At 41.5% G+C, this 15,647-nt stretch overlaps 1 protein-coding gene across 3 annotated transcripts in view; it reads left to right on the top strand.

The window, feature by feature from the left end:
• The window catches only part of GABRR1 (gamma-aminobutyric acid type A receptor subunit rho1), a 59,474-nt gene that overhangs the window by 14,872 nt on the left and 28,955 nt on the right, over window positions 1–15,647 (top strand). The window contains exon 2 of one of the 3 annotated variants that reach the window (XM_077903092.1): window positions 9,743–9,888. The exons of 1 other annotated variant lie outside the window; for it this stretch is intronic. In XM_077903092.1, coding sequence (XP_077759218.1) covers window positions 9,767–9,888 — 122 coding nt within the window. In that variant the 5' untranslated portion in view covers window positions 9,743–9,766. Of the gene's footprint in view, window positions 1–9,340; window positions 9,889–15,647 lie in introns of those variants that run through there. One more of the 3 variants, XM_077903091.1, reaches the window with a different exon arrangement.

The following is a 15,647-nucleotide window of genomic DNA, read 5'->3' on the forward strand; positions in this document are numbered from 1 at the left end:
ACACCCTCAGCTGAAGGCCGCGCTAAACCACTGAGCCACCAGGGCTGCCCTAATGTTTGAAATCTTGTCCAGAGTAGTTAAAAGGGGAAAGATACAAAATCTAATTAGATGAGGTGGTTGGGGAGCTTCTCTGAAAAGGCTATGTTCAGTTGAGATTTAAAGAATGAGAGGAACCAGCCAGCCCTCTGGGCAGCAGAGGCAGCAGAGCTCCAGGCAGGCCATGAGGCTGAGTTGGAGTGGCCCACATATATCAGCCAGGGTTCTCCAGAAACAGAACCAATAGGATATAGATCTTTGTTTCTACATATCTATATATTTATCTAATTACCTATCTATCTCCTACCTTATTTCAAGAAATTGGCTTATGTGATTATTAGAGCAGGCAAGTCCAAAATTGGTAAGGCAGGCTGGTAAGCTGGAGCTCTCAGGCAAGAGATGATGCTGTAGTCTTAAGGCAGAATTTCTTCTGGGAAACCACTGTTTTGCTCTTAAGTTCTTTCAGTTGATTAGATGAGGCCCACCCACGTTATCAAAAGTAATCTCCTTTACTTAAAAGCAACCATTGTAGACGTGAGCCACATCTATAGAATACGGTTCCCAGCAAGACCTAGATTAATGTTTGATTAAATAACTGGGTAGGGACGCCTGGGTGGCTCAGCAGTTAAGCATCTGCTTTTGGCTCAGGGGGTGATCCTGGAGTTCCGGATTGAGTCCCACATTGGTCTTCCTGCATGGGGCCTGCTTCTACTTCTGCCTGTGTCTCTGCCTCTCTCTCACTGTGTGTCTCTCATGAATGAATAAATAAAATCTTAAAAAAAAAATAACTGGGTAGTATGGCCTTGCCAAAATGACACATAAAACTGACCATCATAGCAAGAAAATGTCTAACACATCTAACACAATGTCCGGAGCATGATGAGATGAGGGAAGTAACCAGATAAACTTGGGAATCTGGGCGGGAATCTCAAGGCCAGGATACAGAGTTTAGGTTTTATTCAAAGTGCATTGGGAAACCACAGAACTGTATCAGCAGTGGTGGAGTGTTCATTCACCTTAGAGCCCCAAACCTGTATTTTATTCTGCTTTTTATACCTACTCACTGATAGTGGGATCCAAATTTACAAAGCAAATCACTTTGGCTGCTCTATGGAAAACACAGAGGATATGTCAGTCAGAATCCAGTCAAGAGGCAGAAACTACACCAGCGTTTTCATGATTGGATTGTTTGTTTCTTTGCTGTTGAGTTTAATAAGTTCTTTATAGATCTTGGAAACTAGCCCTTTATCTGATATGTCATTTGCAAATATCTTCTCCCATTCTGTAGGTTGTCTTTGAGTTTTGTTGACTGTATCCTTTGCTGTGCAAAAGCTTCTTATCTTGATGAAGTCCCAATAGTTCATTTTTGCTTTTGTTTCTTTTGCCTTCATGGATGTATCTTGCAAGAAGTTACTATGGCCGAGTTCAAAAAGGGTGTTGCCTGTGTTCTTCTCTAGGATTTTGATGGAATCTTGTCTCACATTTAGATCTTTCATCCATTTTGAGTTTATCTTTGTGTATGGTGAAAGAGAGTGGTCTAGTTTCATTCTCCTGCACGTGGATGTCCAATTTTCCCAGCACCATTTATTGAAGAGACTGTCTTTCTTCCAATGGATAGTGTTTCCTCCTTTATCGAATATTAGTTGCCCATAAAGTTGAGGGTCCACTTCTGGGTTCTCTATTCTGTTCCACTGATCTATGTGTCTGTTTTTGTGCCAGTACCACACTGTCTTGATGACCACAGCTTTGTAGTACAACCTGAAATCTGGCATTGTGATGCCCCCAGATATGGTTTTCTTTTTTAAAATTCCCCTGGCTATTCGGGGTCTTTTCTGATTCCACACAAATCTTAAAATAATTTGTTCTAACTCTCTGAAGAAAGTCCATGGTATTTTGATAGGGATTGCATTAAACGTGTATATTGCCCTGGGTAACATTGACATGTTCACAATATTAATTCTGCCAATCCATGAGCATGGAATATTTTTCCATCTCTTTGTGTCTTCCTCAATTTCTTTCAGAAGTGTTCTATAGTTTTGAGGGTATAGATCCTTTACATCTTTGGTTAGGTTTATTCCTAGGTATCTTATGCTTTTGGGTGCAATTGTAAATGGGATTGACTCCTTAATTTCTCTTTCTTCAGTCTCATTATTAGTGTATAGAAATGCCACTGACTTCTGGGCATTGATTTTGTATCCTGCCACTACACCAGCGTTTTCAATAAGGAACGTTTAATATGAAGAGCTGTTAACTAGATAGGTAGATGATTAACTGTTAAAAGGAGGAGAAGGCTCTATTGTGTATATAGATAGCAACTACAGAGAGCAGCCCCTGAATGAGGAAAAGGTAAAAAAGGAATTAAAGGAACAAACAAGGAATTTAGAAACTTAGAAGAGGTACTGCAAGCTTCCAGATTCAGACTCTGATGAGGTGTGGCTACTATAGGAACAAGCTGCCAGCCACTAGGGAGAAGAAACTTGCTGCGGGGCTGCTCACTGGAAGCACAAGAACCTCAGCTGCTCTGGAGAACAGGGCACCCTCTTCCCTTTGCTGCCACTTTAAAGAACAAAATCTAGAAGAAAAAATTCTCTTCTCTCTCCTCCAGACTTGCAGACTTTTTGGCGGAGCCTGGCATCATGTTGATTGGCAAAGGAGAAATGTGGTTTGCAGAGTCCAGCTCAAATATCACAAAGTAGGCCAATAAAGTGATATTGGGGCTGAGAGGCTATCAATTGATAACTGGTACAGGAGGCAAGAGTGGACTCATGAGACTGGACTAGGGTGGGGGCAGTGTAGCTGGATAAGTGGAATCATTAAGGTTATGTATTTGATGTAGATATGCAAAAAAAGCTAGCTTCCCTCCTTAATTATTCATAAGGAAAAATATTGAAAATAAGAAAATTCTGCAGTATGATTCAGGTTCTTGCAATTCTGGCTCTTGACTCCAAACTTGAAGTCTTATTGTCAGTATTTATTAATTCATTTATCTATGTAGTGAAAGAAATCAAGAACTCATAATAAATGGAGAGATTTTCCATGTTCATGGCTAGTTAGACTCACTATTGTTAAGATGTCAGCTCTTCTCAACTTGATCTATAGATCCAATGGAATCTCAATCAAAATCCCAGCAAGTTATTTTGGATATTAGTGAAGTGTTTCTGAAGTTTATATGGAAAGGCAAAAGATCCTGAATAGCCGTTAAAATATTGAAGAACAAAGTTAGAGGACTAATATTACCTGACTTCAAGATCTACTTTACAGCTACAATAATCATGACAGTGTGATATTTTTTTTTAATTTTTATTTATTTATGATGGTCACACAGAGACGGAGAGAGAGAGAGAGGCAGAGACACAGGCAGAGGGAGAAACAGGCTCCATGCACCCGGAGCCCGATGTGGGATTCGATCCCGGGTCTCCAGGATCGCGCCCTGGGCCAAAGGCAGGCGCCAAACCGCTGCGCCACCCAGGGATCCCGACAGTGTGATATTTGTGAAGGAGTAGACCATAGATCAATGGAACAGAATAGAGAGACCAGAAATAGACCCATACAAATATAATCATCTGATCCTTGACAAAGAAGCAAAGGCCATTCAATGGCGAAAGGATAGTTTTTTCAACAAATGGTGCTGGAACAATATATCCACATGTGCACACACACGGGGAGAGAAGAAGAAGAAGAAGAAGAAGAAGAAGAAGAAGAAGAAGAAGAAGAAGAAGAGCAGAAGAAGAAGAAGAAGAAGAAGAAGAAGAAGAAGAAGAAGAGAAAAAGTGTATCTAGACAAACACATCTATTCATGTAGCAAATATTTATTTATTGATTTCTACCAAGTGGTAGGCATCAAGCTTGTGATGATTCTCATGATGAAAAAAATATATGTGGATAAAATTCAGGCTCTGCTATCAAAAGGTATTATCTGGTGGTCTGTTAATCCTTGGCAATGTAGTTGTGGCTGGGGCAGCTATGGAACACTTGGCTGGGTTTGTTCAGACCCAAAGACTTAGAAAGTGGAAAGGTCAGTCCAGCTAATTAAGGCTTCTTATTAATCTAGATAACCCATCAATCATGAAAATTTAAAAATAGATAGTGGGCAGGCTCCAAATAGACTATTGTCGCCACCATATTAAATAATTAAGTAATTTAAGTGCTTTTGGTGTGACCTCAATACCAGCTGGCTTATGGATCAGTAATTCAACAGGGAAATGACACATTACATTACAGATGGGCTTGAAAAGACCGAGAGACCAGGGAATCTGACTGAACTAAAATAGCAGATGCAGAACAGGGGTGATGGCTGTCGATGCTCGCTGTAAATACCACCGCCTTCTTGGCATGCCTGATAGTAATGATCTGACTGACATTTTGTCCCCTCTTTGTCTTGTTTGGGTGCTCGAAGGGGCCAAGGGGGAAAAGAGTCTAGCAAAATGGATATTATATATATATATGTATATATTATAATTAATATATATATTAAGATTTTATTTATTTATGACAGAGTGAGAGAGAGGCGGAGACACAGGCAGAGGGCAGAAGCAGGCTCCATGCAGGAAGCCCCATGTGGGACTTGATCCCGGGACTCTGGGATCATGCCCTGGGCCGAAGGCAGTCGCTCAACCGCTGAGCCACCCAGGGATCCCAGCAAAATGGGTTTATAGGAATAAAAGTTGGGATTCATATCAAACTACCTGATTCCTGGGATGGAAAGAAAAATAGAATTTGGCAGACTGCTGATTGTTCCCCCAATTTTATTCTTCTGTTTTTACAAAAGGAAGGAGTTTTAGCTAGGCATAAGGTGACTCATCTAGAAACTGAAAGTCTCAGACTCCTCACTGTAGGAAATGGCCTACTTCTTGCCAGGAGAATGTGAATAGAAGTGATGAGTTCAACTCTTGTGTCACTTTCTTAAAAGGAAATTGCTTGCCTTTCGTTTTTTCTCTTTGCCTCTCCCCATGACCGGGGCAGCCCAACTTTAACCATGCACGTAAACACAGCACCCTAGAAAGGGATGACAAGATGGAACAAACATTGTATGGGGCAGACTTCCCCATTAACCTGGACCACTCGCCTCTGAACTGTTACGTGAGAAACAATATTCTATCCTATTGGTTTGTTGATCTTTGAATGTCTCAGTTATAGCAGTTTAAATTGTAGGATGGGCCATCCACTGAATAAATATGTACTTGCATCAGGAACTAAAAACAATTCTTCTGATTATTGCTTCATCCAAGTCATTTTTTTCTCTCTCATTCTCTTATCCCTAATTCCTTACCTTGCAAGTTTCAGTCCAATGCTAGGAAACGACATTTAGGCACTGAACTCAGAGCCAGAGCAAAACTGGTGTGCATGTAGCTAGAGAATGTTCCAGAGTGAGTAACTTGAAAACAGTTGATGAAGACCTAGGGCCATTGTCTTGGAGCAGCCAGAAGCAAGGTGTCTGAAGTTGACTGTCTTGGTCAGGGAGTGTTGGGCCAGTTCTGAGGGCTGGAGGCAAGGGGACATTTCAAGAGCCTAAAAGAGGCAATGAAAAAGCAAGTTAGGGGTGCCTGAGTGGCTCAGTTGATTCAGGGTCTGACTCTTGATTTCAACTCAGGTCTTGATCTCAAGTCGTGAGACGGAGCCCCACATCGCACTCCATGCTCAACAGGGAGTCTGCTTGAGTTTCTCTCTCTCCCTCTGCTCCTCCCCCTGCTTGCACACTCATGCACACACACACTCTCTGTCTCTCTCTCAAATAAATAAATAAATAAATAAATAAATAAATAAATCTTAAAAAAGAGAGAGAGAAAGAGAAGAGACTGGTGTGCTGAATAAAAGAAAAGGAGAATTTGGTCAAAAACAGTGGTTTTAAAAATTGCTCTGGAAATACTATACTTTAGTAAGTCAGTCTAGGTCCTCAATAAGTCTTGGATCATGATTTCTAATTCCTCTGCCTTCCTGAATCTGGATGTTAGCCTCAGCTGGTTCTCTCAGGCCACATGTCATCTTTACAAATATCTCTTATGTCCTTATCTTGCAAAAATGGCATGGATACTCTCTGCAGTAGAGTCACATGGTGTTAATGGTGTGTGTGTGTGGGGGGATATTTATTAAAAGCACTTATAAGTGGGGAAGTAACAAAGTGCACATGACTTTCTGAGCCTTCATGATCTCCCCAAGAGGGGTACTTGGGCAGGGTATTGGTTGGCCAAGGCCAAATGCAGAAAGGGTTCTACCATTGGCGCTTCCTGGTGGGGGAGGTGGCCTTGTTGGGGAGGTTGGGCATCTAGCCTCAGCCTGTCCTCCCACTGAGCTAACTCAGACCTGTTGAGCCAGATCTCTGCTAGGCTACTGAGAGAAGGTAGGAAATGCATATTTGAAGCCATCTGGATTTGTTTTCTTTGGTTAAGTCCAGGGTCCTCTAAATAAGAAGGAAATGCATTTTCCAATATGAGCATCAAAGAGTCATTTAACAGACCCTTCAATGCCTTGTTGGCCTGAAAAATTTTATGTACTCAATCCCAGAATCTTTCCCTTTTGCCACTTTGTTTCTTCAGATGGGCGAGTCACTACCAAGTGAATAATCATTCTGTGCTTGCACTGACTTCTGGAGACGTCACATATTGTCTTTATTTCTAGATGTTGAGTTATTTTCAACATCTACTCACTAACTATTGTTAAAAGACAATTTATATAAGAAGAGTTAACACAACTCTATAAAAATGAACACATGTCAAAATTTTTATTTATCTCATTAATTAGCAAGAGGACTGGTAAGATGTGACAACTAGTTCATATGAGGATTTGATTTATAGAGATTTATATTTCTTATTGGACAAAAGGAATAGTTTGCATAGCTATGGACAGAAAAAATGTATTACTTTCAGCTTTTTACATGTTAATATCTACTTGCACAGAGTTGTAAAATAGCCTGGTCAAAGACAATCAAAGGCCACATCCCTATAGGGTGAGATAATCCCTAGAAGGTCCACTGGACAAGGTTTAGCATTTGATTACAAGGACACCCAATAATCTCTTTTGCCCATTTCAATATCTGACAGTTTCTCCTGGCAGACTTCCTTCCCCTTTGATCATATACAATTTCAAGATCATTCTAGGTCATTAAAAAAGCTGGTTTCAGGACGCCTGGGTGGCTCAGTGGTTAAGCGTCTGCCTTCAGCCCAGGGTGTGATCCTGGAGTCCTGGGATCGAGTCCCACATCAGGCTCCCTTCATGGAGCCTCTTTCTCCCTCTGCCTGTCTCTGCCTGTGTGTGTGTGTGTGTGTCTCATGAATAAATAAATAAAATCTTAAAAAAAAAAAGAGCTGGTCTCATTAGGTTTGGCTGATGTACTTAGGTGCATTGAGATTGTTGATTGATCAGAGAGGCCTCCTTCAGCTTGCTTTGTGAAATCTAGAGTCATACAGTATTAAACAGTCCCAAATTAACTTCTGTCTGGGAATGTTCATAAAGAATCTGAGACTGAACTCTGAAAAGCACATCTTATTTGCTGTCCCAAGACACTCCACCAAACTTTAGCTACCTTTACATTTGGGCAAATTCTTCTCTTCTTGAGGTTTCAAAAAACATAACAATGGCTTCCCTTCCTTACTACCTATCAGGCTGGACTCTATAAACTGTTTCAGGCCACGTTTCTTGGGAGGACTTTGTAAGCATTGACTCCATAATTACAGCCAAATTTTGTTCTTTATTCCTTTTAAGTTTTTAAAAAAGATTTTATTTTTGGGTAATCTCTACATCCAATGTGGGGCTCGAACTCACAACCCCAAGATCAAGAGTTGCATGGTCTACCTACTGAGCCAGCCAGGGGGTCCCCAAAGTTTGTTCTTTAAAATGGCTTGTCACATCCAGTCAAATCAACTATAATATTCCAGGCAAGGCCTTGATGGCATAACGGAGTCTTCTAATTATATCTGGTAAAAAGGAGGACAGATTCTTATTGAACATAAACAATTATATTGAAAAGTATAGAGACTAGGTAAGTTTCTGAATTCTGAAGAGGGTAATTAATTGTGTCAGTGAGAACCATATATCATTTTAAATGTTTCATTTTAGGTTTACAACAGCACAATTTATAAAATTATTGTGAATTACATATAGCATAAGAAGAAAAAGGAAAGGCTTCCTTGTACAACCAGTAAATAGGACATTAAAACAAATCAACAGTAATCCAAATAATCTCAATAAAACTTCCTGTACCAATTTGTTCAGTCTTATGTAATTAATTCTCATTCTGATGGATGCTGGTTAAAAAAAAGTAGACTGGTTAGCAGTTTCATGAAACTGTCTGCTTCTCAACTATAAAGAGTCCTGGAAATCCTAAGTTCCAGCATTATGCTCCGAAAGTTATCCATGTCAGCTGAGACTTAAAGAGTCAATAGATTGACTGACCTATCGATTATAGCAGTCCTTGAACAAGCATTAGAGATAAATAAAAACTATCTATGATGTTTAAAATATTCAACTGAGTAAATTTTGAAGATTTTATTGGCTTTGTTCAATGATTCATGAATCAGGCAACATCTAATCTAGCAGATAGAAAGGAGCTCTGAGGACCTATATAAAATAACAGATTTGTATAAGCAGAAGGGGTGGGACAAGGAAGTTATACTAGACAAAAAAGTGGACTGGTTAGGGGTGCCCAGGTGGCTTAGTGGTTAAGCATCTGCCTTCTGCTCAGGTCATGATCCCAGGGTTCAGGGATGGGGATCAGTGGGGAGCCTGCTCCTCCTTCCCACTTGTGCTCTCTCTTGCTATCTCTCTGTCTCTCAAACAAATAAATAAACAAAATCTTAAAAAAAAAGTAGACTGGTTATTGCAACATTACTTTCCTTTAGGGGATGGTAAGGTCTCTATTAGGCAGATTATTAACTAGTGCTAATTAGGTGACTTCTGATTGACTGGTTTAAGATTCCATTTCTAGGAGGGCTGAAGCTAAGTCTTGGTGACATGGAACTTATCATAAGTGACTCCATTTTGGACCCATTGCTCTTAACATTAGATAATACAGGCTTAATGGCTATTGCTAATTTATTATTGGTGTTTTTTAAACATGAAAAGTCTGATGAAGTTCATAATACAAATAATACAGCTAATAAGAAAATTTGGTTCTTTCTGTGCAAAACAAAGACAAAAAAATCCTCTCCCTCCAGCCCTCCCAACCTCAATCATATAGACAACCTGCCCAGGTAGGAAGCCATGAGGTTTTGTGGCTTCAGCATAGGAGGGATTGGGGGCGGGGAGTTGTACAAATCCAGCCCTCAGCTAAAGCAAATAATAATGGCTGGAAGCTTAAAATAGATCCAGGGAGGAGCTCATTAACTTAGTATAGGAAGCAGTTCAGTATTTCTGGCATTTCTCATTTTGGAAATTGCTTTGGTCCGTTTTCCTTCTATTCATTTGAACCAGAAAATACAGATCTTTTACTAATATATTCACCACATCTAATGATGAACTAATCTAGACTGGATGAAATAATTGTTCAACAGGAACACAGGACTTCAACCTCAGTTCAGAAAATCCCTGACATCTGACGTAGGAGGATTTATAGGTTTAGTGGAAATTGCTTTCTCCTGCTCTCCAGATTACATACTGTGGGTTTATTTATTTATTTTTTTGCATGAGTAAACATCCTTGGAATAATGAACAGACCAATAATGTCTTAAGAGAGAAAAAAAGAACATCCTTTTCCTTTTTGCTGTTTCTTGAGAGAACCATTTGGATTTGGAAACCCATGCTGGCTGTCCAGAATATGAAAGTTGGCGTCTTCCTTTTATGGTGGGGATGGGTTTTGACCACTGAAGGCAGACAGCACTGGCAAGGAAGAGAAGCACACGAGATGTCTAAGAAAGGCAGGTGAGTGGACTCCTGGGGATAGAGCCTATGGTATTGTTCTGGAGTCCTTTCCAGCATATCGTGTTTTATGTGGATGCCTTTCCCCACCTTTTCCTTTTGTTCCCCTGCTCCCTCTCTTTTTTTTTTTTTCCCTGCTCCCTCTCTTTTAGGAAGTTAGAATTATGCTGTTGTTTTTTTAATGATGCCAGATCAGATATACTGTTATTACTGCATATTCCTAAATCTCTTATGAATCATCCTAGGGGAAAGATAGACTCTGGAAAAAAGAATACATGCACCTTGTTTAAAAAAATTAAGGGCAATTATTTGATGTCTGCATTCTATGTTGGAATAAATCTGCAAATTCTCAAATAACTAAAGGGGTCTCTAATTAGTGAGAATGATCTTGTTAGTTCTAACTATTTCTGCTAGATTTGTGGGTCCCTTTTAACATCTTTTAAAAGAAAACCAGGCAGCTTTCTTCAAGCTGTATGGCTAGACAGATCATTAGATTGTCCCCTACTAATAAATGGGGGAGGGAGGTGCAGGGATAGACCTGCCTGCAGACCTGCTGCTCACTCATCATCAACGGTACGTGCTGCCCTCCCGGGACTAGCATCTGAGGCAGCAGCTTAGGCAGAGGCCCCTTTGGCACCTGTACCCACTCAAGCAGCATTGATGGCAGCGCTGGTCGTTAAGTGCACATCTGCTTGCCCAACATTCATCAATAAAATAGCACAGAGGGAGGAAACCTGACCCATCTCTCTCTTTACTGATGAGGAAATAGAGGCAGTAAGGGCATTCTTGCCTCTCAGTTCTTTGTCAGCCTTAGGTCCAAATTAAGCTTTGAGTCTCTTTATCTCTGGATATAAATATGAATAGAGGTCAGAAATATCAATTAGTGTGAAAGGAAACCCAGCTTTTTGCAGATCAGGGCTAGTGAGAGGGCTGGGTGGGTGGCTGACTCTTCAGTGTCCCCCTCCTGGAGTTGAGAGCCCTCCACACACGGGCTCACAAGCAGCCAGCTACGGCTCACAGCACTTGTTCCAGGTGCTTTACGACATCACAAAACCAGGAGCTGAAATACCCCAGGATCATGGGAAGTCCTGGGCACTGAGACTGCCGTGTACAAGCCACATGCCCTGGTTCTGTCAGAGTCAGAAGTTGCTTGGGCAAACAGTGGAATCCGTGGAGCGGTACAGCCATAGAGATTATCTGGACCAAATGTGCTCACGAGGATTAAAAGCAACCACAACGACAAACCCTATTGGTTGTCATCAGAAACTTCTCAGCCTCTCCCCTAAGCCAGAGTTGCAGTGGCAACCTATTGGTGAATACCAGGGATGAAGAGAAGTCCTAGAGAGTGAAATAGATTTTCTTTAAAAAATATTATTTGGGGGGCATCCCTGGTGGCTCAGCAGTTTAAGTGTCACCTTCAGCCCAGGGCATGATCCTGGAGACACAGGATCAAGTCCCACGTCAGGCTCCCTGCATACAGCCTGCTTCTCCCTCTGCCTGTGTCTCTGCCTCTCTGTCTGTGTGTGTGTGTGTGTGTCTCTCATGAATAAATAAATAAAAATCTTTTAAAAATTTTTAAAAATTAAAAAATATATTATTTGGGGCACTGGGTGATAAGGTCAGTTAAGCACATCATTCGGTTTTGGCTCAGGTTGTGATCTCAGGGTCATGGGAGCAACCCAGCAGGATGGAGCCCCATGTGGGAGCCTCTGTGCTCAGAGAGGAGTCTGCTTCAAGATTCTCTCCCTCTCCCTCTGCCTCTCCCCTTGGTTCTCTTTCTCTCTCAAATAAATTAATAAACAACCTTTAAAAAATTTAAACATTATTTAAAAGAACTTTCATTTTTTATTATGAAAGTCATATGTGACTATTACTTAACATTTTCTTTTTTTAAGATTTTTATTTATTTATTCATGATAGACATAGAGAGAGGGAGAGGCAGAGACACAGGCAGAGGGAGAAGCAGGCTCCATGCAGGAAGCCCGACGCGGACTCCATCCCGGGACTCCAGGATCACACCCTGGGCCGAAGGAAGGTGCTAAACCGCAGAACCACCCAGGGATCTCCTACTTAACATTTTCAAAAATGGGAAAGATGTTTTAAAAACACAAAAATCATTCATAATCCCCAAACCCAGAAATTTATGAGTGTTAACATTGCTAGCATTTTTGTGTATTTTCTTTCAGCCTGTCTTTTCTTTTTCTTTTTCTTTTTTTTTTTTAAGATTTTATTTATTTATTCATGAGAGACAGAGAAGCAGAGACACAGGCAGAGGGAAAAGCAGGCTCCCTGTGGGAGCCTGATGTGGGACTTGATCCCAGGACCCCGGGATCACGACCTGAGCCAAAGGCAGACGCCCAACCCACTGAGCCACTCAGGTGCCCCCAGCCTTTAATTTCTAAGCACATACTGACTATTAACTAGTCTGAGATTATTCTATATATATAGTTACATTTGTAACCTTAAGGTATTGAATGATTTTGTCTGCATGTTTAATTATATACAGTCTACATAATTATCATTTGAATGACTACATTATAATGTATAAAAATGCATGATTTATCACCATTTAAGCAGTTTCCTCTGTATTGTGGACTTTTAGTTGCTTCCTTTGTTATTATAAATATTGTGCACGATTATCTTTGTACATTAGGATTGTCTACAGACAGGATTTTCTTTTTTAAAATAAGCTCTATGCCCAACACGGGGCTTGAACCCACAACCCTGAGGTCGAGAGTCACGTGCTCTACTCACTGAGCCATCTAGGCAATCCTACGTATATGATTTTTAAATTTGGATAGACTCCTGGAAGTGTACTGGGTCAAATGGCACAAGAACTTTAAAGCTACAAATATATTTGGCCAAATTGCTTTCCAGAATGGTGGACCCAACTTCTATATCCGCCAGCCAGGTGGTTTTATTTTTATATAGCCTACATTCTTAAAGGGCTTACTTAATTTCATCCAGATTCTCAACTCTTAAATTGCTGGTTATTTGTATCCAGGTTTCTTTTCAATTTATACTAATGAAATGGGAAGCAAGGTGTGAGGGCAAGGCAAGTGAGATGCCTGCGGTGCAAGGTAGGCACTTTAAGGAGGCACTTGCATGGTCTGAGAATGGATGCCTCCTTAGGTTTTGTTCCTCACTTCCTCGCTCTAGTCTCCACTCTGGCAAATAACTCAAGTACTGTTTCCCAAGATCTCCATAGGAGGCACATCCAGGTGGGACCTTCCTCATAAATCATGCTTGGTAAATATGAGAATGCCACGGCACTGGGTAATGTTTCTAGAATGGGTCAATAGTTATTGTCTCTTCCTCCTCCCTGAAAGAATGGAGGCATAACCTACCTACACCACAGGCCATGGGACAAATGCCAGCTCTTGCTCTGGGCAGGCAAACTGATCTATCAGAAGCAGCAAGAATTGTTCTCATACTTGCTTTGGCATGCTAAAAAATTCAAGTTTATTCTGAAAGTAAAGTGGGTCTGAATAGCTTCAGCTGGTTTCCATTTTGGAGAGCTCACACTGGTGTCAGTATGGTAGAAGGATGGAAAGGGTGCTAGAGAGGAGTCAGAGAAAGTAATCCAGAGCCTATGCCTTAACCCAGGTGAGAGGTAGTGAAAGCCTGAAATAGGATATTAGTGGAAAGAACAGTGCGGGGGTGGGGGTGGAGGAATGGATCTGAGAGCTTTAAAGAGCTAGAATCATCAGAATTAGACTGGGTGGTAGACTAGCAGGTATTTGAATTGTGTGACCTGGTAGAGGGTGGTGCCAGGGAAAGGAGAGCAGGATGAGGAGCAGATTTGGGGCAAGAGGTGTTCATTATGAACACGTGGACCTGGATTTGCTTTCACAGATGCTAAGAGATAGCTGTCTAATTGGAGGCCTATAGGTCTGCAGCTCATGAGGGAAATCGGGCTTGGAGATGTAGACTTTTTTTTTTAAGATTTTATTTATTTATTCATGAGAGACACAGAGAGAGGCAGAGACATAGGCAGAGGGGAGCCTGTTGTGGGACTCAATCCCAGGACCCCAGGATCATGACCTGAGCCAAAGGCAGACACTCAACCACTGAGCCACCCAGGCATCCTTGGAGATGTAGATCTTATAGGAGTACTCATAGGTGGTGGTGGATGAGGTGACCCAAAAACAGCATGTCACATGAAATAAGAATAGGATCAAGGAAGAATCTTATGGAAAAGCAACATTTAAGGAGAGGAAAGAGGAAGAAGCCTTGGTGAAGGATGCTGGAAAATGAGGGACCAGAGAAATAGCTGTGTGACTGGAATTGAGAGGTGTCATAGATGCCAAGAGAGCCATTTATTTAACAGTTGTCAAATGCTCCTTAAAGGGCCAGCACCACACCCAGCGATGGGTGCTTCATCAATGACTAAATCAAATACAGCTTTTGCCCTCCAGAGGCTTACAGACTACGGAGGCATTCCAGGGAAGTGTCAAGGATTTCCAGAAGGAGGGAGAGAACAATAGGGTCATATTACACAAAGATACAGCCGCTAAGATCCACTGAGGACCTCAGAGAAGAGTGGCAGTGTGTTGAAGAGTGGGATGGGTATAGGTAACTTAGACGAGAAATTCAGCTGTGAATGGAAAGGCTGCAACTGATGAGGGTGAGACAGAGCCAGCTGGGTAAGAGCTCTCAGGCCAGAGGAGATGCAGCAGGTTCACATGCTGATGAGGGAAGGTGGGAGAAAGGCAATGATGATGATGATGATGATGATGATGATGATACATGAGATACTCACTGTCAAATCCCTGTCCTGACAAAGCACAAGCCAATGAATTATGGACTGGGTCTCTGACTGTCCTAAATATCTTGGAATTTGATTTTCTCCTGAGTAAGTAGTGTTCTCTCTTCATCTTGTCCTTTCATTCTCCAGATAGTTTGCTTAAACCTTTGATTCTCCTCTTTGTGCTGCTGGGTCTTGTCCAGTTCTGACTAATGGTTTCCTGAGACCTATACTTAGGTTTCTTCCCATGCTGATGACATCATTTCCTTTCCTTTTTGTCCTGCTCACTTCTTTTGCTGCTCCAATGCTTACCAGAGATGTCACCTTCTGAGGAGCCTTCATTGGCCTTCCTCCACCCCGCCTCTCAGTCTCAACTGGGCAACTTACTTCAAGGCTTCCACAGCCCCCGTCCAGCCCATCTCAGAGGACTAATCTCTCAACATTAGCACTCACTCCTCATCTGCCTCAGCTTCTAGACTATCAGCCTCCTGAGGGCTGTATTAGTCTACTGGGGCTGCCACAATAAATTACCACAGACTGAGTGGCCTAAACAATAGACAGTGATTCTCTCACGGGTCTGGAGGCTAGAAGCCCATGATCAATGTGTCAGGAAATTTGGTTTCTGGTGAAAGGCTTTCTTCCTGGCTTGTAGACAGCCTCCTTCTTGCTATGTCCTCAAATGGCCTTTTCTCTGTGGAAGATGCATCTCTAGTGTCTTCCTCTTCTTGTAAGGACACCAATCCTATTGAGCTAATCCTATCTGAGCTCCATTCTTCTGAACTCATTTAACCTTAATTACCTGCCTGAAGACCTATCTCCAAATACAGTCACACTGGGAGTTAAGGCTTTAACATATGGATTTGGGGGCGGGGGCACCGTCCAGTCCATAACAAGGGCTCAACTTGTACCTTTATCCTTGTCACCCCAAGTTCGAGTACGATATCTGGTACATAATAGATACTCAAGGAATGTTAAGCATAAATAAATGAGTGCATTCTAATTCTTGCTCTTTCTG

Source organism: Canis aureus, chromosome 7, assembly GCF_053574225.1.
Source record: "Canis aureus isolate CA01 chromosome 7, VMU_Caureus_v.1.0, whole genome shotgun sequence".
Classification (NCBI taxonomy): domain Eukaryota; kingdom Metazoa; phylum Chordata; class Mammalia; order Carnivora; family Canidae; genus Canis; species Canis aureus.